This window comes from Lipophrys pholis (genome assembly GCF_963383615.2).
Source record: "Lipophrys pholis genome assembly, chromosome: 14".
Classification (NCBI taxonomy): Eukaryota; Metazoa; Chordata; class Actinopteri; order Blenniiformes; family Blenniidae; genus Lipophrys; species Lipophrys pholis.
In genome coordinates this window covers 22,025,164-22,049,519 of record NC_137633.1, presented here as the reverse complement: position 1 = coordinate 22,049,519, position 24,356 = coordinate 22,025,164, and the positions used below count along the sequence as shown (strand labels likewise).

The 24,356-nt window shown below is 43.2% G+C and overlaps 1 protein-coding gene across 1 annotated transcript in view; it reads right to left on the bottom strand.

The window, feature by feature from the left end:
• The window catches only part of LOC308119864 (fibroblast growth factor receptor-like 1), a 38,840-nt gene extending 18,349 nt beyond the window's left edge, over window positions 1-20,491 (bottom strand). Inside the window, exons 1-2 of the mRNA XM_080480120.1 lie at window positions 20,224-20,491; window positions 19,083-19,178 (exon numbers count right to left, since the gene is read on the bottom strand). Coding sequence (XP_080336246.1) covers window positions 19,083-19,167 — 85 coding nt within the window. The 5' untranslated portion in view covers window positions 19,168-19,178; window positions 20,224-20,491. The remainder of the gene's footprint in view (window positions 1-19,082; window positions 19,179-20,223) is intronic.
• Between the last annotated feature and the right edge of the window lie 3,865 nt (window positions 20,492-24,356).

Below are 24,356 nucleotides of genomic sequence, written 5' to 3'. Positions count from 1 at the left end.
GAGAAAATGTAACCACAGTCTTTCTGGCTGTTGTCAGCTGGCCCATATCTCACTCCACTGCTACCAGGAACTCAGAACAGAGGCGCTCAGTGTTTCGCCTCCGTCGACTCCGCTTTTGGACCACAAACAGGTCACAGGCTCATATGGACCGAGTCCATCGGAAAGGACTGTGCCGCTTTGTAAAAACATAAATATGTTTCTGCAGAATTGTGAACAAAAAGGCTTCAGTTATCTTTTCTGACTTTTGCTGCTGCAAGCCCCTCAACCATGTGCTTCTGCTGGACGGATTCAGCGGAGTGACGCACAAAAAACAGGCCTGACTCATGTCAAAGGTTCAGTGGAAGTAAAGTGTGAAACCACGCAGGCCCTACAAAGGCTCTGCTTCTGTCAAACAAAGATTTCTGAAGGCTTTCCGTGATACGTGAGTTTACATCTGGACAAAATAAAAAGAGACAAGGGAACATCTGCATGTGCTTTCCTATTCATAAAAACATACACGGGTGCACTGGAAATGTTTTCATAGTGTTATTTGCAGAGCATTCACACTTACTGGAAGCTCATACCAACCTTTCAGTGGCAGGTCTTTCCTTTTATTTCTATCCAAGTAACACCTTTCTGCCCTCTAATAAATGTTTTCATCTAATGGCCCCATGTTGATGGAGGCTTCAGTTAAACTGAGCCTTCACTGCCTTTTACCTGCTCGTGTTTTTAGTCCCTCGCTAAGCGAATACATTCCAATTTGAGGGATTACTCTGACGTTGTGGAGCTGAAGTCAAGCTTTGTGGCTTCATTGCCTGAAGTTAGATAAGCAATTCAGTCTGGTCTGCTCTCTTGTGCATCCACTAAATATGTGATATGCAAGGTTAGTTGAGCTTCACAAAAACATTCTAAACAAATAATCCTACTGGGATTGAGTTTGCGGGCTACAAAGAAGGCACAAGAACACAAGAACAAAGCTGTTTCATTATTGGAGTTTTATGTATTAAATGCTTAACACGTACCTAGAATTAGTAGAGGTGTTGAAGCTGCTCTTACGTATACTCAATTCAAATAAATGGGTCAATATCGTACAGAACTTTGCAGAAAACTATTTAATTCTTTGAATAAAGTGTTTTGGCAGTAGAGATGATTTGAGAAGCTTTCAAGGTGCATTATGTCAAATTGAATTAATGTTTTAGGGGGCAGTAGTGAGTCATTGTAGGAGCACCAAGGCCATAGTAACTAGTTACAATAGGACAATAAGAACAGTGTTTCCTTGAGAGTGCCATGACTCCCAGCCCATATTCTTCTGGACTTGTTTTATAGTTGACAATCACCGTAATAACATCCAACTTGATCGTCTGTCCATACGACTGTCCGTGTACTCACATTGTTAATGTTTATAGCTTATTGTTCTCTGGGCATGTGTGTGTAGTTTCATTACAAAAACAAACAGCACCAACTAGTGGCCCAATAGGAAAACTACATTGTTCACAGAGAGTCTGCTGTTGCCGGTGATCGTTTTCAGAATGTTGCCGTGTAAATGTGTAACGTTTATGAAATGAAGACGCAAAAACAAAGCATTAAGGCTCGCTAGTTAGCATACTATCTTTAGTAGTTTTACCTACACACAACAGCTGAATGATATCAGAACCATTGCTTTCTTTCCTAAATAAAGAAAATACTTAAATTAAATGACAAGCTGCCCACATGGGAAATAGCGACCCTGCCTGTGTGGAAGAATGTTTCAAAAATACTACGCACAAGCACATAAAAAGGTCTCAATTTCACATGTTGTTGGGTTTATTTATGATCCATAAACCCTCATTACAACAAATAGTTCCCTAATTCCAACATTTATGATACAAAAGTTCTGAAACTGTGGAATCAAAGTTCTCATCCAGCAGTTTCTCAAAGAAATAGAAAGAAAGAAGCGCACCTAAGAAAAAACATCTAAATACTTCCTTAATTGTATGACGTGACGGTGTGTTTTTCACAGCTCCTCGGCTATTTGGCTTGGTGATAAAAAAAAAAATTGGCCGGTGCTCTAAAAGTCAGGAATGTGCAACAAACGATTTCCTCCCTGCATCGATGCTTTTAAGAAGTCCTTTTGAAGTGCTTTTGAAAAACAGGGCATGAAGAAGTGCTGAAATCAAGGACATTGTCTGGATCACTTAATAACTATTTGTGCTCCATGCATGACCGGCATCCTTTCTTCACCGGGCTCTCCTCCTCCTCCTCCTCCTCCTCCTCCTCCTCCTCCTCGCTCTCAAGGACAGGTTCTCCTAACCTTGGAGCTGAAAGCTTTGAAACCACACAGAGGGTCTCTACGGAGAAAATAATCCAGCTGAGCTGAGAAGAGAAGAATTATTCTATCATCTACTTAAACTGTGAGATTCACATGTTCGGAGGTCTGATCTCTAACTTGTCGTCAGGTGAGACGCAGCAGAGCAGCTCGGCTGAGCGTTCCAGAGCGTTTGCTACATTTTTTTTAGAATTGTGAGCTGCTCAGTGAATGGAAAGTGATACATGTGACCATATGGGCTTTCCCGTATTGCAGCAGCGTTAGTGAAGCACTCCTTATTATACCCGAGCTGCATGTGTGAAAGGAATCTTTCATAGTGCAGGAAGAGGAGGAGGAGGAGGAGGAGGAGGAGGAGGAGGAGGAGGAGGACGACGACGAAGAGAAGGGCCTGGCGACTCACAGAATTAGCTCTGTTTTGCTTTGCTCAATTTGGTGATGGATTATTTTAAGAGAAAGAGGTGCATTCAATAAGACATTCTTGCAACTCAGACTAAATATAGCTGTCCCCCCCCCAAAAAAAAAACCCTTGTGAGTTGGTTCGGGGGCAGTTGATCTGGTGTGGAGGAATCTGTGGAGGAAAGTATGTTTGGAAATGTTTAGAAGAAAAAAGAAAAAGACTACAAAGACTTCCGGACTTGAGCAACGTTCAGATGTGCCTGCACTTTTTCTCCTTATTTATTTTTTCTTTTACAAAACACCTGTGGATTTGTAATGATGTGCTCTTACTGGTTCCTGCAAACATGTCAATAAAAAGGCCTCATGTGGCTGCTGACAGCCGCTTCAATAGAGAACACCTGGAACTCAACCAACCACAATGGGGACAAGTCCATAACGCACGCAACACCGTCCGTCCAATGCACGATGAAGTTATTCAAACAACCCTGTAAACATCTCCTGGCAGAAAGGATTTGGGTGCTTAATCTCCAGCCAACTGCAAGAATGTCTAACGCATCAAAAGGCTTTTGCACAGTGCCAGACTGTAGTGATTCATTACTAAGATAAACACTGATCTAAGAGCAAGAGTGTCTTCAATATGCAGTATTTACATAAAGGATAAGAGGAGAAGAGGCAGATAGAAGCTGGAGAAGGCTTCCTCCTACTCAGCAGCACTGTGTTAACTCAGCAGACCGTACAGGAGCAGACAGACCTCAAACATAAAGGAGGAAGGAGTTTAATGGAGTCGCTGCTTGCAGGGAAATGTTCTATCAAGCAATTCTTAAAATCTGAGAGCACTTGGGGCAATAGAAATCAAAGAAAAATGAATGGAAAAAGGTAAGTAGAATGAGTTCAAAGGAGGAAAATGCACCTAAACAACATGAAAGCTGGAAACCAAACCCAGAGCCGGAGGCTTCACATGAGACCGGAGGGGTCCGGGTGAAGGCGAAAGGTGAGGCAGACACTGCAGCTCGGGGAGTGTGTGAAAGGCCCGAGCTTCTGTTCAGAGGCTGCTGCTGCTGCACTCGGCTATACATTTCACAAGCACAGATAAAAATCTGCATAAAACGGTGAGAGAGGGGAGGAGAGCCACCTTGGCAATTCAAGAAAGGAGATGAGGTGAGGCAGGAAGGGGGGGGGGGGGGGGTGAAAGGGAAGGGATACGAGGAGTGGCAGGAGAGGCTGTTCTGACAGCAGCGGGGCAGCCGAGGGTGAAGAAAGCCGTCTTTTCTTACCCCTCCAGACGTCCTGCCCAGTAGCTTCACCCGCCGTGGTAATCAATACCTGTTATTTTCCCATCTCGGCTTTCCAATCAATAGATAAGAGTGGGCTAAGACCAGTGGGGACAATGGCTCTTTCTTCAGTACCATCAGATGTGGGCTGAATAGCAACTGCTTCAGTGGTGGGAATGGTGCGGCAGCAGCTATTGGGTGACATGAGGGACGAGACAAACCGCAGGAGGGGAGAGGGAATGAAAAGCAGCGAGATGCTTCGCTTGATCTGTCCCGTTAAAGAGGAATCACCGGAATAACACAGCGGATACCTGCATCGTACGCGTCCTTCACTAAAGACTCCAGAACAACGAGAAAAGCAGAGAAACTGCTCCGGCGTCACAAAGCCTCTGGAAACATCTCCATCACGTGGCCTGCTCTTAACAGGCCCTACTGTGGAGCCTTTGAACTCTGAGCTGCTATATTTCATTAAACCTGACTGCCTTCTCCCGGCCACAGCTGGAGAAAGGAGCGTGTGTGTGTGTGTGTGTGTGTGTGTGTGTGTGTGTGTGTGTGTGTGTGTGTGTGTGTGTGTGTGTGTGTGTGTGTGTGTGTGTGTGTGTGTGCGTGTGTGTGCGTGTGTGTGCACATGCATACTTTGGCAGACTGATTATGGCTGTCATCTGCAGCTACATTGCAACTAAATCAGACAATGTTTTATAATAAAGCATCTCAATATTGTTATTCTTTCATAAAGATCACAGTTTCTCTGAAGGGAGACGAGCTCTGCTTACTTAACAGAAAAATAATTTACCTTAATCAAACAGGCTCATTTCACTAAATCTCCCTTGTATTGAGGCCGTTTTCTGAGCTGAAGTGAAGCAGCTTCTTGGAAACAATATCCTGTTTTCTTTTTAATTCACTGCAGCTTTGATACTTTAATCATGTGAAAGGTCTCTTTCACCTCAGGTTGAGGAGTTTCCATAAGGACGTGGTACTTTTCCAGGCCAGTGGAAGTATGGAAAAGTATGGAGTCTTTATGGAAAGTCCAGAACCTGAATCAAGAGAAGCCTTTCATATAGCGTTTTAAGCAGGGGTGTCAAACATACGGCCTGCGGGCCAAAACCGGCCCACAAGAAAGTCTAATGTGGCCCAGGAGATGAGCTTTTGAAGAGTTCAAGCAACGTACATTGATTTAATTTTCACAATGACTAACTCTCAATTCTGAATGAGGTAAATGTTTCAGGGTCTTACTCTCATGGTGCTTTTCACTAGCGTCTACTCGACTTGCCTCGACTTTTAGGCTTTTCGAGTACTCATTAGTAGCTGATACCAGGTACTTTCGTAGTACCTCCTCGACCACGGTTCCAATCGAGCCATGAAAAGCTACCTGGTTGTTATCAAACTAGCCTTAAAGCCATGCTGCCAGTGTGAATTTGTAAAAACATCCATAATGCAACAGCTATAGGAGAACTGTTTTGACATTTCACTGTATTTTGCAACAGACGGTTTCATTAAAATTGGTTTTATGTTGCGATTGTAGCCATTTTCTGTAGTAATTGTTTGGTATTATTATATTTTTCATCACGCATCCTCTATGCCAAAACAAAGACAAACTTAATTTAAAGGTTATTATGGCAGTATTTTACCGGTCCGGCCCACTCAAGATTAATTTGGGCTGTTTGTGGCCCCTGAACTAAAATGAGTTTGACACCCCTGGTCTGAAAGATGGATGTTAAGCCATCACACTGTTTTAGACCGAATCAGAAGTTAATCTTTTCCTGAATATTCCTCAGAAAATTCCCTCCTGTGTAATCACTGGAGCCACAATTACATGCCGGGAGGTGATGATGCCGCGGTCTCGGCCTGTCACGCAGCACGCACCGCGAGTGGCACTCCATTCGCTTTATCTCACTCCATTAGGCGAAGGCCCGGTGCACACACAGAGGCTGAGTGTGTGCTTAGGACCACTTATCAGGGAAGAGGCAGCGAGAGAGCGGCTGTGAAGAAAGAGAAAGGCCAAAACTGGATGGCAAGAGACCGAAAGCGAGGACGGAGGCGGCGGGGTGAGGGACGAAGTGAAGCCAGCAAGGGAGACGCGAGGCGAGGGTTAAGCAGACGAAGGTTGATTTAGAGAGCGGTCAGGACCAGAGGCTAAGATGGCAGAGAGGCCTCCTCTAACACGCAGCTCACAAGGAGAGGAGGGCAGCGTGGGGGAGTGAAGGGATTAGGTGGGCCCAGGCGGCAGTAACCAGGAATCCCAACAATCTCACACCCCACTCCCTGGCCCGAGCTCAGCCGGGGCCACATGACACACTCAAACAGACCTCCTCCTGCTCCTCCTGCTCCTCCTGCTCCTTCTGCTCCTCCTCCTCCTCCTCCTCCTCCTCCTCCTCCTCACAAAGCAGGGCACCAGTCACCACCTGTTTGTCCTTTACGTTTGTTAGTGGGCCGGCCACATGGCACTGAGTGGGACATTGTGTTGACGCTCACACATTCGGCTGTGCTGCCGCTGCATTGTTTCTGTTTCACACACAATTTTTTTTTTTTTTTTTTGAGGTTTAGTGTTAAAAAGTATACATTAATGTGAGTGTCATTGCAGCTCATGTTTAACAGAAAACAAGCTGTCAAAGATTAAACAATGTGAGAGTAGATGAGTGTTTAACCCCGTTATTCTTCCCCAGGCACTCAGTTTCCCGTATACACACACACACACACAAACACACACATTTTCTTTCCAAAATGTTGAGGAATTATATCTGCAGAATGGTGGGACTAAACCTATAAACCTATGATTGACCTAATTTTTCATTTCCAAAATGTTGACACACGTTTGGATAACTGCACATCATTGATGCTTTTCATTGAAGAATTGAATATTCTTTGCTGTGAAAATGCTGATTTTGATATAAGTATTGACAATCATGCTTGTTCCATCACCAATTTATGTGACTGTGACATTCTAAGGTCTTGGGACCTCGCTATAGGAGGCCTGCAGAGAACAAATAAGCATCTAATAATCAATAAAAATTCAAGAGGAGAATAGAAACTATTTCAGAGTTCAGACTCTACAGGTGCTCAGTTTAGGGGTGCAGATAGAAGCAATGTGTCAACTACAGGGGGAATCAACAAGTACATGTACTGAAGTTTGGAGTGAGGTGAGTCAGGTACAGGTACAGGTAAAGGTACAGGTACAGGTACAGGTTCAAGTGAAAACCATCACCAATGAAAAGAAGCTATTACCTTAAAAAAAAAATACATTATTTTAACAAAGCAAGAAAGTATATTAGATTATTAGATGCATCATCAAAAATGTCAAGAAGAAAGGGAAATATATTAGTGTTAAGAAGCAAAATCTACACGTCACAATGTAGTATTTAGTAGTCCAGAATACATTAGAAAGCACCGTTTATGGTTTTTCTCTATCAATTTTGCAAAACCTTTCTGAAATGAAAACCCCAAAACTATGAGTTTTCAGTGTTGTCATGTAAACAAGGCCTAAATTGGCCACTGTGTGTCGGCCCTCTGTATTTGCCCTGTCAAGAATACTAATACTAAGACTAATACTAATACTAATACTAATGCTAAACTTTACATACAATTATAACCTCAAAGTACTTTGCTAGGGAAAAAAAAAGAAAACTATCGAGAAATGATTAAAAAACATAATAAAAAAAAAAAATTGTAAAAGACATGAAGAAAATAATGAAAACTTGAGAGAGTGATGATCAAACAAACCTCTTACGTTACCTTTAAAATGACAAACAGATGTTGCAAGTTAATAATGACGGATGCATTTTTTACGGTTCATCACAGGGACAAGCAGTAGAGAAGCATTTGCTGATCTTCCACTGTAATTTGTGTTTCCTGTTTTTTTATTGAAGTGTATACAAGAACAAGGCACACTGATGTTAGCATTAAACATGTTTGTATACATCATCACATTTCGATTAGTATATTTTCAAGAAGAGAACCCACTGTAATTTGAAACCTATTCAGTCAGTCTTGGTACTATAACCTGAATAATTTCAACTTTCAACAGAAGTGTGGACTTTTCACCACAAAAAGTGCACAAAAGCATTTCTTCATTTTAGAAAGCCAAAAAACTCTGGATCCACTTGTTCATACACTGTTGGAAAATGAGCCCGCTGCAGCCTCTCCACATATGTTTGTGTTGTTTCACAGCTTCTATCAGTCAACAGCGAGGAGCATCCTGCCCCTCCTCCCTCCTCCCTCCTCCTTCCTCCTCGAACCTCGCTGCATTCCTCAGAGGGAGAGCAGTGAGGGTCCGACCTGCGCGCAGCTCATTGTGTGCCGCACGGAGCGCCTGCCAGAGGAGCACAGAGGCCATAAACAAGAGCCAGACATGCTGTCACCACCAGGCCCAACTGTGTGTCCTTGTGTGTGTCCTGGTCACATCTGCGCGATGATGATAATGATGATGGTGATGGCTGGGCTTGGCGCTGAGTTCCCCTCGGACCCCCATCTCCAGGAACCCAACACCAGAGTACAGTCTGAGGATCAGCCAATCTCCATGACACTAGGAAGCGCTTTACACCAGCGCCTTTGTCAACAAGGTCTTTTCAGCAGAGGGCCAATGACAGACTGTGATGTAGCAGGAGTGTTTAGGCAGAATGGATCAATTCAGGCCGGGGCTGGTGAGACAGAGACGAGACACAGAGGGGAGGAAGAGGAGAGAGGCGAGGCGAGGCGAGACAGACGGAGGGGGTGGAGGAACTGGCAAAGCTCTCACTGACAGCAATGGGGCCTCTTGACAATCCAGGAATATTGTCTGAAATCAATCTGTCACCATGGAGCTGTTGAGCCTGTCATTACGACGTGGTACTCGCCCTTTCACAGTGACAATTTGTTCAGTGCTTTCCCAGTTCACCTTACTACTTGGTTGTACAAAGGTCACTGCCCTCGATCCATCTCCGTCTGCCAGTCTGGCTGTCTCTCTCTTTGTTAATCACGGCTATTCGCTCGCCTTTATCCAGCAGACCTGCATGATGACCGGAGCAGACGTCCGGCTCACATCACCAGCAGGAGGAGGCTTTAAAAAAATAACGACCAGCACTCAGAGTGTACAGCTGGACTTCAGCTCTGTGAGGTGAAGTCACACACATTCACAATGACAACCAACAAAACACTCATTCACATTATTGGCTGTATAGTCCCGGTTCCCAACCTGAGGTCTGGGAATCCTTTGGGAGAGCGCCAGAGATCACGAGTCGGCCTGAGGCTTTTAATGCAATTTAACAAACAGTTTGCTAACAACATAATAAGACACTTTGTAAAGAGCAGAAACACAGCCATTAATTTTATTTTAAAGGTTCCAACTCCTTTAAGTTTAAATTAAACTGCTTTAGAGAATCAGATGTCAAAATGTTAACATGCAGGAAAACTAGACGGGCAACAAGAAAAACTAGACTGGAAATCACAGGTGTAAAATGTGAAATTAGAAAGTGGTCAAATCTGAAATCAAATGTTTTGAAAAAAGTTTCGTATTATATTCACAAAAATATTGTGAATTCACTATGAACTAGGACTGGCCATTAAAAACACATTGAGATTAGATTAGATTAGAATAATTGCTCCGATAACAATGACCTTGACTTCGACTAATCAGAAATTTTTTTATTTGCATAAGTATTTGTATTAATAATGACGGCATGTCCATGTATCCTTTATGCATCCTTTATTTCATCAAAACATTATTACATCACAAACACAGACAGCCACACAAACTCACACTCAGAATATGATGTTGTTGTCTTTGTGATCTGTACTTTTAAGTAACAGTGCTCTTTCTCTTTTTGGACCAAATGGACACACCTTCTCTGTGTTGTTCACGTTAGTCTGCAGTTTCCACCTTAATCGCTTCAGGAGCACTTTATTGTTTTTAGTCATTGTGCGTTGATTTTTCTGCATGAGGACGCCATCTGATTAACCAAATATGACAGGCAGAGCATGAATTTACGCGGACTTAAGAAGTCTCTTGCAAATATTCATATTGGACTATATTGCCAGGCTGACCATGCAAACTCCACATATAAAGGCATGTCTTGACCTTGAACCCATTACCTCTTAGTTTAGAGGCGAGAGTGCTAATCAGAACAACATAGTACAGCACCATGGACAGACTGGGTAAGTGTTGGGAACAAAGTGATTGTCCAGGAAACGTGTGGAGGTTTTTGAAAGCAATTTCTCCAACAGTTGTTGGGATAAAGAGAATCACAAGAGAATAAAACCCTTCAACTGAAGACATCAGCTCTGGACCCCAGGCTTCGTTTGTAACATGGCTGTATGCACTGAGACGTTGGCATAAACACACTTTTAAAGCTGTTTATACAACACCCAGATGATTTCTGACTGTTTCAATGACTCGCAACTTCTCATCTGCAGAGCTTACTGCCTGTATAATGGAATAATAATTCAAGTCGTAATCAAAAAGAGCAAGCACATTTTTTCAGATTCATTCTCGTGCTATTTGTGAAAGAAAACTCTGAACAATTCATCCTCTGGGGAGTCATAAAGATTTTATGGCAGCATAAACAATAAAAAAATAACATCAGATATTTTAGTCTGGACCAACTGAAAGTGTTTTTTAGTGAAGGTCAGCAGTATAACTAGGAACTGAAAGTGACAGTCAGTTCAGTTAATAGTCAATCAAGACACGTAATAACTGGATGAATAGTTCAGCACGCACGTCTGCCAAGCCTTCAAGTCCAAGTACATCCAGGCTGAGGGCTGATCCAAGGCCTGAACTCACATCCCCGTGCATGAGGAAATCAAATCAGTTTCACTGCATGGTGCAGTCTGGGATAGCAGTAGCTCGGCTATAAAACATGACAGATTATACTCTTTGCCCCTGAAATGATTTTTCCTCCCGTTCCTCCCCGCGTGTCACAGAAGGGACACATTTTTCCATTCATCACAAAGGCAATGAGTCTCCCTGAATAAAAAAACCAGGCCTCTCTGCTGAGAAAGACCGCCGCTGCCAATGGAAGCGAGTGCAAACAAATTCAATCATGACAGCCTGTACACTCCCAGCGAAAACTCTTATTTTGATGTTCTGTGACAAGCAGTCAGGCGGACTAGAGCCTTTATAACCCCAATCAATGGGCATGATGCACAACGGGGCGGCTCAAAAGAATTTTTAATGAAAAACAAAGTGGAAGTGAAAAAGCCACAGAGCCATGTGGGGTCTCACTGAAGCCCATCGGAGGTGGAGTGAAAGACGAGGGGGGGTCTGAGGGATGAAAACTACAGGGGAGGGTCCGGGGGTGTGTGTGTCAAGAACAGCAGAGGCCTCATTCAGAGCTCGTTATCCCGGCTCGCCTTTCTTTGGGTCCAGCCAGCCATCACTGCTGCCACCGCCATAACTTTCAATCAAGCTTTTAACTGCAAAAGGCAAGGCTGGAGTGTGTGTGTGTGTGTGTGTGTGTGTGTGTGTGTGTGTGTGTGTGTGTGTGTGTGTGTGTGTGTGTGTGTGTGTGTGTGTCAAGTGATTTCAAATGCAATCCCAGAGAGAGGAGGAAGTACAGCAAAACAAAGAGGACAAACTCCGCAAAGGCGCCATTGTCCGGGATCAGATTGTAAGGACGACTAAAGCTTAACTGCTTCCCAAAATCACAAACAGAAAACAAAGAGAAGCTTGATCAAAAAAATAAATAAATAAAAAATCAGCTGCAAAGTTCATCCTGGAATGACATGGAACAGGTTCACTGCAGCAGCCTGATTAGGTATTCTGATAAGTCAGCGTGAGACTGCGGCAGCACAGATTTCAGCAGGCTGCGGCAAGTACGGCAAACAAACACACACAGTCAGATGGGCCGGATAATATTTCCGCAGTTTACATCAGTCTTTTACTCACTAACATCACAATGACAACTCTTATACTTGTCCAAACCTGCACAGTCCAAGCATCCTGAGGGCCACAGCGGCAGGAAAAGACAGTAATCGGTGAGAAATGTCTTAAATTCTACTCAGTTACAAGTCTGCATACAATTATCAACAATATTCATTTAAAAGTATCAGCTATGGATGCTTGCTGCATTGGCAGGAATTCAATAAAAAAATGTATTAAAAGCACGACAAATATAATATGAATAATTTTATAATACACAAAAATAACACAAAAATATACAATGGTGAACAAATTTAGTCATAAAAGATGAATTTTCACTGTTACAAGATTAAATTTATTGGCAGATCAAAAGGTTTGAATACGAAATTATCATTTGTCCATACGCAGCAGTGACTTCAAAAGTGGATTACATGGTGTAAACTCTACTTAAGGTTACCGTAACAAAATTAACAATATTGCATGTATTTGTGATTTCTTTCTTCGTCTCACAGGAAGAGGTGACAAAACTCCAGGACAGATCATTGTGTAACAAATATAGTACTTAAGATGTAGAATCAATTTATCTTATTCAAGTTTTACATTTCTACTTGACATAGTTTACGTGTAAACGGTTCCTGAGTCCTTCACGTAGTGTTGACTGGCCTTTTCTCTTCTATTATGCAAAACAACTCTTCACTTAAATCAGGCTGCAAACACCTTACATCTCTCAATATATGCCATCGTAGGTTTACTTTCAGCTTTAAGTTTAGTGGTTCTCCATAATGACAATAACCGAGCGTCCGCTCTTTCCTGTATATCACATATCTTTTCTGTCTTGCCTGAAATCCACAAAGAGGAGGGCTTTTACAATGAATTACAGTCTGCTTCATGTCTGGACTGGAAACAGCGTGTATGTTGGGCAGGCGTGCGATGAAACAAAAGAAAATTGTAAATGGACTTTACTCATACAGCGTGTTCACTGCTTCAGCACTGTTGCATTCATTCACACACACCAGTAGACACGGCTGACGTCCAAGGTGCTCGACCTCTCGTGGGAATAAATTGGGGTTAAAGGGCGACATGCGGAATTGAACCACCAACCTTGGCCCTGAGCCACAATCGCCCCAATAAACAATACACTATACGGAGAAAAGGATCAAGACACTTGAGCTTTACACCAACAAGGACTGTATTGATATTATATTAAACTATATTTACTTTATTATGGAGAAGCCTGGTTTTTGCAGCTCTTCTAGCTTCCACTCTTCTTGGAACGCTTTCCACAAGAGTTTGGAGTGTTTCTGTGGAAATTTGTGCCCAATCATTCTCTAAAGCATTTATGAGCTCAGGCACTGATGTTGGATGAAAAATAAAAGCCTGGCTTGTGATCTCTGTTCCAGTTCATCTCGGAGATGGTGAAGTTCTTCCAAAACAAACTCCTCAAACCTTTATGACTGTGTTTTATATGCCGGTTCCACAGTCATGTTGGAACAGAAGAGGGCCTTCGCCTAACTGTTGTCACAACGGGCCTGATTTACTAAGATCCTGCATAAAGCATGCTACAGTGCACGCTCATGCAAATACAGTAAATAACATCATGACTGACATTATGTGCAAACAGGAGTGTTCACATGAGGGTCTTGTGTTCATGAGATCCTGTTTATATGAGAACGATCTGCTGGAAACAGTTTCACTGATGTAGTCATTTTCTGTTGTTCACCATGGAGTGATTGAATGGAGCACATGACACAATAAATATCTTATAATAAAGTCTGCAAACAGAATTTTTTGGCAAGCCAGCTGAGAAAATGACTCTCATTATGATAACAGCAGCATCTCTGCTGATTTAAACCTTTTCAAACACGATAGAAACAGCCACGGTCAAATCGTCTTCAGACATAGTAAAGCCCCGTTTACACGACGTCAAATGGAAATGCATCATTTTTGTTTCAGGGACGTTTTAAGCTTACACCGAAAAACTGAATATAAAGCAATCAATCAACTTTATTGTCATTGTAACAAGTACAATGACATTTCTTGCAGTTTTAATGTTGGGCCACTAGTAGGTGCTGTTGGTTGTTTTCGTAATAAAACCACACACATGCATGTACAGAACAATACGTTATAAATGGTATCAAAGGGAGTACAAACATTCGTATGGACAGACGAGTTTGACTGTTATTTCGGGAAACTGTCAACTATAAAACTACCAAGTCCCAGAAGAATATGGACTGGGAGTCATGACACTTTAGAGGAAATATAGTTCTTATTGTTTAGCCACTGAGCACGTGCAGTAACAGTGTGTCTGCCGTTTCCCGTTTCCTGTGTGTGTGTGTGTGTGTGTGTGTGTGTGTGCGTGCGCGCGCGCGTGCGTGTGTGCAATATATCCCATTGGAACCTGTTTTTATACATGTAAAACTTTAGCAGATTAGAATAGCATTGTCAAAAGTGTCTTGGTTTTAAACACCTGAGGAGTCTAATTCAAATACTTGAATTCAGTTTTAAAAAAAGAAAAGTGCACATCTAAAAAGTCAAGATTCATAGAGCAAATTGAAAGCTGAAATAAAGTAAAAACCAGTTTTGAATATAAAGGATGTACTGTGCTTAGTTAAAACGAAGAAGATTCTTTGTGCAGTCATGAGTTATTGCTTCCACTCCTTCCCGCTTCTGCTTGAAGCAGATCCAGCAGGAGTAAAGGCAGAGGAGGAGGAAGAGGGAGCTTTCTATTGTATTCCCACAGTCCCTGCTCAGGTACGCAGCCTCACGGCCTCAATCATAAATCCACAAGTTAAATTTTATAGGAAAACAAAGCTGGCTACTCCGGCCGGGCGGACGAAAGAGGAGAGCAATTGGAATCTCATCATCTTACTTACTACAGTGACTGAGTGAACAGCTGCGGAGCACAGAACGGAGAGGAAGGGGGAGGCGGGGGTGAGTGTGAGGGTGAGGGTGAGGGTGGTGGTGGTGGTGGTGGTGGGGGGCTCCACAACTTGGCTCCTCCAAAGAAAAGAGAAAACAGAGCGGGACTGGAGGGGTGAAGGGGGCTGAGAAAGAGGGGTTGTGCAAGACAAACACTTCCCACTGTGGGGCTGAAATGTTATTCTAAGGTCACTTGTAAGGTTCCAGTGAGCACCCCCCCCACCCCAGCCCCCCCCAGTCCACTATCAGGCTCCGGCCAAAGGTGTAACGCAGCAGCGTCATCAGACACTGGTTCGACAGCGAGCAGCTGTCAATTTAACAAAACTCTGGTATTCATATGTCTGGTAAAGTCAGAGCGGATGGGGGGGGGGGGGGGGGGGGCTTCAAGGCCATTATCATGTGAATGGTGACAGTGTGACGCCTCTGTGTGCACACTGTGAGCAGCTCAGTGGGTTTCATGAAGGTTAACAGGAGCAAAAGGAATTCTATTTAACTCAACCCAAATCCATTCAGCCTGCAGGAAGAGTGTGTGTGGTCTGAAAACACTCCCCGAGCCAACTGCCCAAACAAACTAATGAGCATTATACACACGCAGAGACGGATTTTCTTACAAAACAAAAAGAAGGGAGGAAAACAAACTGTCCTCATGTGTGTCTGAACATTATTAGCATACAGCTGAGAGTGACAAACACTGCCGTCCGACAATGGCCTGTTGAAATTCCACATGAATGCTAATTGAAGTGGCCATTAAAGTCAGTCAATGAGCGAAGTGTTGCTCACAGGGATTATATGACCCGGCTAAAGTAAACACCGACTGACCTCCATTATGACTACTTATCACAGCTCCGGCCCTTCCCTTTCTATCCCCTCGGAGGAGTGAAGTCCAACACATTCCTCCGGCTAAATGTTTCCTCCTGAACCGACGGGGTCGGCAGTGTGTGGTAACAGTATAGAACCAGAGCAGGAATATTATTTCCACCTGGTTTTAGCCGAGAGCGAGGCGGAGTGGGAACAGTTGCTGGTGTACCTCTGAGGTTTTCCAAATTGCCCTGCGCTCCTTGGACGTCTCATTATCATGACTTTTTTTTTTTTTTTTTTTCTTTTCTCAGGATAATTTCAGCCTGCTTAATAAAACACACGCATGGACTCGGGCGCACGAAGGCAGCACTGCTCCACTCTCGTTACTTCTTCTCACGCACATCTGAATGGGAGCACCTCAGCGAGGCAGGAAGGCACATAGGTCCAGTCCACCGGGGTGAGGAGTGTTTAAAATTAATTACTGCTGCCCTGTCCAACCATGGGGGGGAGACACCACATATAATAATCCAACCATTGTTCTCCGCAAATGGACCCAGACTCAGTAAATATGGGGCTACGGAGAGCTGCGGAAGGCTGGGTGGGGTCAAAGGTCAGCTCATGCCTTGTTTTAACGACAGCACATTAACTTAACTCACTTCCTTCAACTTTACACTGGTAATAAAGAGGGAGGAAATGTACAGAGAGGCAGGGAGAAGGACGAGGACGTGTGTGAGAGACGTGTGTGTGTGTGTGTGTGGCTGTATGGACGTAAGACGGCTTATTGGTACGTGACATTGTGCTTTATTTCTAATACAGAAATGAAGGATTAGGTTTGTTAAAAAAAAAAAAGAAAAAAAAAAAGACAAAGCTGAGTCACGGCTGCTTTTCAACCTTTCCCCCCTTTTCTTTCCCTCTGCTCTCACCAGCTTGCCCCGCAAACCAAAACTCAAATTTTACACCTTAATATCCAGGAGCTCTTCAGAATTTAAGAGGACTTTGGGGCATTTTGTTGCTGCAGAACTCGTCTCATTACAGTTAAAGGAAATGGAAAACTGTCTGGAAGCCAAAAAAACCTTCTGTATTTAAAAGTTCTTGGCAAACAGTTTATCTCATTGTACCTTCTCGTTATGGAACCATGACGTAACTTTGCTATAAAATGTATATTTTCCGACAACGCGGAAGAAAAAGGGGTCGCTCGAAACTTCAGAAAGCTCCGCAGGTGAAGCGTTAACGTATTGCACGAGAAGTTAACGCACATTATCTGAACGGACAACGGACGCCTGTTTCAAATTAAAGTGCACCAAAACAGAGCTGTTCACTGCGCTCATTGTTACTCAGTTCTGGTGCATTACACAGACACCTGGTGCCTGTATGTTTCTCCCAGGGTGCACTTCTGCAGATGCATGTGTCCAGGCTGCTGCATTCCTCAGTTGGTGGAGCCCAGTGGTCCCTGGGCCTGTCACCACATTAGAGGCTCCACTGGGACACATCACTGAGCACCTCCTCCAGCTCCTGGGGGTGGCGCAAAACCGGAGGGGGTGGAAACGAGGCACTGGAGGAAGTGTGGAGGCTCCAAGAGGGTCTCAGGAAAAAAGAAAAAGAATATGTACTTGTTTGGGCCAGTCGTAAACATCGAGCTGATTGAAGAGGAACGGGGGGGGGGGGGGCTTCGTATGTGTGTAAAATCAATAAATGTTCACATGGTTAGGTTATATTTAGTGTTCGTGTGGCACTGTGTGGAGCTCCCTGTCTGAGTAATCCGTCAAGACGGACGATGGTTATTGTGCAAGTGTGTGTGTGTGTGTGTGTGTGTGTTGGGGGCTCTCTGTGGCACGGGGGCCGGGGTCCGGGGGTCAGATGTCACCTGGTGACTGACAGCAACAGGCTTGGAGTGGCGCTTGGCCGGCTCTTACTGTCTCCTCTCCTCACCGGCTGAAGCGTTTACATAACAGCTGTAAAGTAACACTTCCAATGTGTTTTTACTGTCTCACACGTGAGGAAAACGGAGGCCTGTCCTTTATAATTCCAGTTACATTTGTCATAGATGTCATCATACGTCGTTAAACTTTAAAGGGACAGCTTTACGGCTTCGCCGGTTTTCTCGTCTCTATAAAAGCCCAGGTTTGGAGTCGAGACACACGACTGTATTCCGCGGCGTGTCGGAGGGAAGCTGCAGCGTTTGGACGGTGACACAGAGTCCTCTGTGACGCTGCTTCGGCTCGGATATTTACACTTCGCAGATTGTAGAGCAGCGTCATTTCAGATCATCTCGCTCTGATTGTCGGCCGGCTCCGGCTCTAGGAGGTGTACATCTGTTTGCACATCTGCAACCGCTTTTGGAGAAATTATAAAAAAGCAGGCAGTAAATTTCTTCCCTCTGACTGACGTTGAATCAGCTCAGGCCCACCGGACCCCCACTCTCCTCCGGCCCCACTGGCTCACCCATTTAGGATTTCTCCCTCACTGACATATGTTAATCTGTAAACATAGAAAATTGGCAGTCTAATCAGATTTAGCCCCCACGTCTTGTTTACTTTTGGTTTAGTCGCGCCGTGAAGGCATGGCTGCCACTCTGTGAATGAGGCATTGTCTGCTGACCCACTGATCTAATCTCCCCCTCTAAACTGCCGCCAGCCCCCCCCCACCCCCCCACCCCCCCACCCCCAACCTTGAGCCTTGATGGCCACATGCAGGTATTGTACCTATCAGACGCCTCTTGAATTAGCAGGAGATTAAAGAGAGCACTTTGGAGCCGCCTAGTTGTGCCAGTGCATAATCTTCTGGGGAAACGTGTCTGGCTTTCTCGTTTCTCTCATTAAGGCTGAAGTTTTTGCCTCTGCCTTTGACTCATGCCACTGGATTGTATCAGACATGGTTCAGTAGTCGGTGATGGTGGATGAAATCATAGGAATTGCCCCGACAGATTTTCACGAGCTGTTGACAAGCTGGCTGTAAATTGTCTTTATGAAGCAAAGTATTGATACTGGCACAATAAACAGAGCAGCGAATTGTGGTCAGACTGAGGTCTCCCACTCTCTCCACTCAGTGTTTCGGCCAAACACACACACACACACACACACACACACACACACACACACACACACACACACACACACACACACACACACACACACACACACACACACACACACACACACACACACACACACAGATGTGAGACAGTCCTTTGGCCAGCCACGGCAGTGCTGGACTCTCACACTGACTTGTGTTCTTTCGCTCTGGGAAGCTGATGGATGATGTTTGTTTGGTTTCGTTGGAGCAAATGTGCACACACACATTCAAACACACACACAGGCTCAGGGTGAGGGTTGGCTTGCCCTCCCTCGTTCCCCCGCCCCGTGTTGATTTTGGTCTCTCTTTAGAGATGTTTTTGGAAGTTTGAAGTTTTCCGTCTCCTTCTTCTTGGGGCGACAAAACCGAACTGAGACTTTCTTCATGCTCGCAGGAAAGCGGCCAGTCAGCCCGGTTAATAATGAGCTGTGGATGTGGCTTCGCTTGCCATGTTTAATACCTGCGCTATTAGCAGAGAAAACAACCCAAAGAGAAGCTACGAAGCAGCTCTCACCTCTGACGCAGTCCGTCAGCAAAACGGCCTCAAAGACGAGCAGCATGATCTTCAGGACGTCCATACCGTCCCGGGACAAATTCATCGTTCTGCAACCTGAAACACAGACACATCGAGCAGAAACGTTTATTACAGGTTTCAGAGCAGAGGTCAAAAAACTCTTTTTAATTCAGCGGGCCACACACAGCCTAATAATAAGCAACAGCTTAAACAAAAATCTGACAAATACATGCAAGATGATATGCCTTGTAATGACAACATGCAGGGAAATGCCCAAGAAACGCCGTCGATTCCTGTCAGATTCTCTCTGTTAGTTTTGTTGAAAAAATAAAAATAAAAAAAAAATACAACAAATGTTGTGCTTCTGCAAAAACATCTGGACTCTTTCCTGACTTGTGTTTCTCTGTAGAATAATGCTGGTGAAACTGTCGCTTCTCGCATTATTTCACAAAGTCAGACTTTCACAAAGTTTTGATGCTGTTTCTCTGCTGCATCGCTGACCTGCACTGTTATGTCCATCACCATACACTAAAACAATGAAAGGTCCAATTAATAGATTGAAAGTTATTGATTTCCCTTATAGTTTTTTTTTTCCACATTTGAGGTATAATGTTGATGGCAGTGTTGGACCTTTTGGATTATTAACCTTATGTTTACCTTTCCTGATTTAGAGGAATAAATAAACAATTTATGATAATGTAATAAACTATCTCCAATCTATCACACACACACACACACACACACACACACACACACACACACACACTAAGGGTTGTTCTAGTTTCATCATTTCTTGCAGGAAAAGGTTTTTCTATTACCTCAACTGGACCCCTGGGATCATTCGTGGTCCATAAAGAAGGAACAGGGTGTAAAATACTGATCCAGCAGGTTTAATGATTATATTACTGTTATAAAGTCCATGTTGATGCATAAACAATTAGTTTCCACTGTCTCGAGTTTTGGGGTCAATCTGCAACTTAACATCAGGCTGCTGGAGATATTTAAGATCCTGGATTATTTGCTTAAAGGTAAAAGTTCCATACGTAAAGACTTTTCTTGGTTTTGTTGCGCTTCCAGTAAAACATCTGCAGTTATTCACAAATAACTAGAGGATAGATGAGGGGGAAACAAGCAGCCATACCTTGGTCTTCAATGAATTAAGTCAACCTTGTGTCAGCCTCTTGCAGATAAACTCTGAGTTGAGTCCATGAATCAGAGGTGACAGCAGGCGACTTTCCAGCGACTTTCCAGCGACCTCTAGCAGCCCCGCACATGTCCTCCTCCCGCACGGAGCGCTGCGGCGCGTCCCGACGCCTCCATAAATCACTTTTAAAGTCCACAAAGTTGCAGATCGAGAGGAAGTGAGCGCAGTCCGGATCGTGTCTACTACACCGAGTCCTTCAGCCGTCAGAGCGGGGAGCCCTGAGGGTCTGAGGTCTGAGGTCCGGCCCAGCTGCTGCTGCAGCGGCCAATCACAGGCCGGGGAGGCCGGCCACGTTAACTCTTCACCCGCCCCGGACCTCTTCATCACACCGCTGACTGGCACACCCGCACACCACTGCACAGGGCACTGCACACACACACACACACACACACACACACACACACACACACACACACACACACACACACACACACACACACACACACACACACACACACACACACACACACAAACACCACTGCACGGAGCTTATATTGAACATTCAGGTGGATCCAGGCCATTTTCAGCAGCAGGCTGTCACTGGTGCCCTTGTTCAATATTTAAAAAAAAGGAAAAGAAAATGGAACTAAAATGTTTAGTCAGTGTATTTATGCCTTCGTATTACTGTGGTTGGCAAAAAATTACAATAATATAGACTCAAAAGAGCTTTATTTGTCATCTTCACTTAATTGTTTTGTCTCAGCAGCACCCATTACAGTAGGAAAATGATATGATATACAAAATTATATCCAAATTAGAAAATACTATAAATTAATTCGGTTTGTAGAGAGCATACATCGGACTTCCTACATTAATACTAGGTTGGCCGTGTCTTGATTTCATTGTTCATTTGTGTGGAGTTTGCATGTTGTCGCTCTGTCTCGAGTGGTTCGATCGCTGGACTTTTTCCTCAATAAAAGATTTGATACAGATCTGGTAATCTGCAACTACTGTAACTCACGAGTTCAAAGATTTTTACAGCGCATTCTATAAAATTATGTATTTCCCAAGACAATGAATACATGATAATAATTAAACAATTCAGTCCACATTTCCTTTTGTTATGATTTCTTCTTGAAAAGTTAAAAGAGAAGAATCATGATGGGAGAGATCTTTCCAGCTGGATGTGTGATTGAAGGTAGAGGTGAGTGAACTTATGAATGTGACCACATATCTATGCGTGCGCAACATAAATCTTCTGACACCTGATGCTTGGAACAGTTAGAAGGCTTGTGAGACTTTTACAGTCCCTGCATGATCACACACCGCCACCTACTGGCTGAACAAACACACAAGTAAAGTAGAAAATGTATTTCTCTCTCAGTAACTATTAGTTACTGTTTAATTACATTGTCAGTAGGTTGGTCAGCTTCATCTGTTTAATATATCAATGTCTAACCCGCAAGTATAAAAATGCCCCTGGAGTAAACAAATGTGGATACAAATGAAAAAGTATTGGCTTAATAATGCAGATCAAAGGCTTTTTTATATAATCAATTCAAATTGTAATTGAACTCAGTTTTGAAAATAGTTGAGTGGATTACAAAGTGTAAATTGGTGGTGTAGTGGTCAGCACACACCAAAGGGGCCTTTCTGTGCTAAATACACTGATAATTGTAATCTGTCTGAGTCTGATTAAACTGTTCAAACTCTGGACTTGATATGAGTTTCTTTTTTTTTTTTTATAAAAAAAATAATTGCAGTTTTCCTCCAAATATGCTCATGATTTGAGAATATCCCCAATTTTAATCAGCATCCAAAAAACGAAACAAAACCATGACCCTCGGTACAGGGCATCACAATCCGAAGGTCGACGAGTGTTATAAACTGTGTTTAGTGAAGCCTGGATACCGGTCCAGAATAGATAATCCATGAAGATCTGGTAATGGTTAGCCACAGTCGAACCACATTGTGTCCAGCATGGCGTGTTTACACCTTTATACTGCTCCTGTTGTCTTGAAATGTCTCATATTCTTCCAGCAATGCTCTCTCCACTCCAGTCCATGGATCAAGATGTTGTCCACTGGAAGGACCAGATATTGACCCTGCCTCCTTCATAATCTCAATCCCAGCTTTACTTTCCCTTTTACCTTGAACAAATGAAGTGTTCAGTTTCATATCCTACATTTGTACTGAGTTTTCTCATTTTCCTGGTTTACCGTAAAAGTTCTCACGTAAAGTCACAGGAACTGTGTAATTTACTGTCGTCGCCTGAGGTTTTGAAACGTTTGTAGACTTTGTAGCCAGATGACTTATCAAAACCAGTCAGAGGAGATATAAGTTCATTGACTGATCTCTGGCTGCACGAGGAAGACCAACTTTGCCACCTTGTGTTCAACTCCTGACGTTGCAATAGCCTGAATCAGCGTTTCACGTGGCCTGGCCTGCTAACTATGTCGTTTTTAGTGTTTTTGCTGTTTTCATGTTACGGAAGAGTTTTAGGGCCACTGAAGAAAAAAAATAATAATTCGGAGACTAAAAAAAAAAAAAAACTTTGTGGCCTCACAAAAAGTCGAAAATCAAAGTCGAGATTTTTTTTATTTTTTCACAGAGAGACGTCTATCCGTCCCTCATCATTTGCCCGTAGATGTGAATTCACATTAAATCACTTAATTGTGACTATATCGGGTTGCTCACTGCTTATGGATGTGTGATTTTACACAGGATTTCCTTGATTAATAAGAAGACATTTAAATAAGCAGCCCGGGATCCGTGCAGGCTGCTCTGTCTCTTCTCGTCCTGATACTGATGATAACTGCACCGTGTTTATGAGCTGGATTCTTGCGTTCACTCAATGTATTCTCCAACTCGCCCACGTCACACTCTCACGCGCAGAGAAAAAGGTTCGCACTTTGATGGTAGAGATTGATACGGGTCCTCTCCTACATAGTCAGGTACAAGACCCCTTTTAGACAGCACAGAGCGACATTTCCCCTGGAATTTTCTAGTTTCATTTTCAGTGTTGGCGTCACCATAACATCACAAAGAAAGAGACAGCTAAGATCATATATGTCTATGGGTGTCATATCGACTGCGAAGGTCTTCCTCTGTTAAAAAGCAGATGTTGGCTCACATACAAACTTTCTAAAGCCCAGGAGCTTATATTTTAACTATGTCATCAGGGGGAAAAAATTACAAAAAGGAGAATTATTGAAAAATTAATTGTGACAAATGTAGATATTACTAACGGCTCTGAAAATCTAAATTTCAAAAAAATCGAAATGACTTCTTTCATGCATCAATTTAACATTTCAAACCTTTGGACGTTATATAAGCAATCATATGTTTGATCCATCGAATTGAAATGTTAAAATGTTGGCAGTTTAGCATATGCTTATTGTTTTTAATTCTTCTTTGTTTTTTTTTACGTTTTCACGTGCTGTACTCAGTGGGTTGCTTGTACTGACGTGACGGGAAAACGTGAGACTCGAGGGAAGCGAGAGAGCACAGCCTGATGAAAATCTAGGCAACTTGTAGTACGGTGGTGTTCCACAAGTTTTCTTTTCTATTTTACCTCCATGGGTTTTGATATAAAGTGAAAGTACGAATGCAGATAATTGCCTGCTGCCTCTACACATTTGGTGCCAAACGAAAATGCTGCACACAGTACTACCCTGTTGTGGAATTCTCAAAATTAAAATCACAACAGCGTTCTCTCTTCCTCCAGAAATTATGCACGCATACCATTTATGTTGCGACCTGGAAATATAGGAAATGTTATTATTTATTTTGTATTAACAGACAAATTGGTTTCATTTGTAAATAGCTTATGTTCTAATCTTTCTTTAATAACCTAAGTTAGGAAACATATTTCTTTTGATTGCAACCGCGCGACAGTAAATCTGTTTTACCGCAGTGGAAAGTTGTGGTGTGTGGAACTACTTAATGATCCCTGGTGAAAAAACACCATCTTCATACACACTGCAGTTACTATATATAAACTGAATTGTCACTGAGCTGACAATGCACATGGCCACTTGAACAAAAGGACTTTCGAACAAACGGACTTTCAATAATAAGTTTGAAAAGTCACTAAATGAGTCGACAATCAAGCACAGATTGATGTGTTG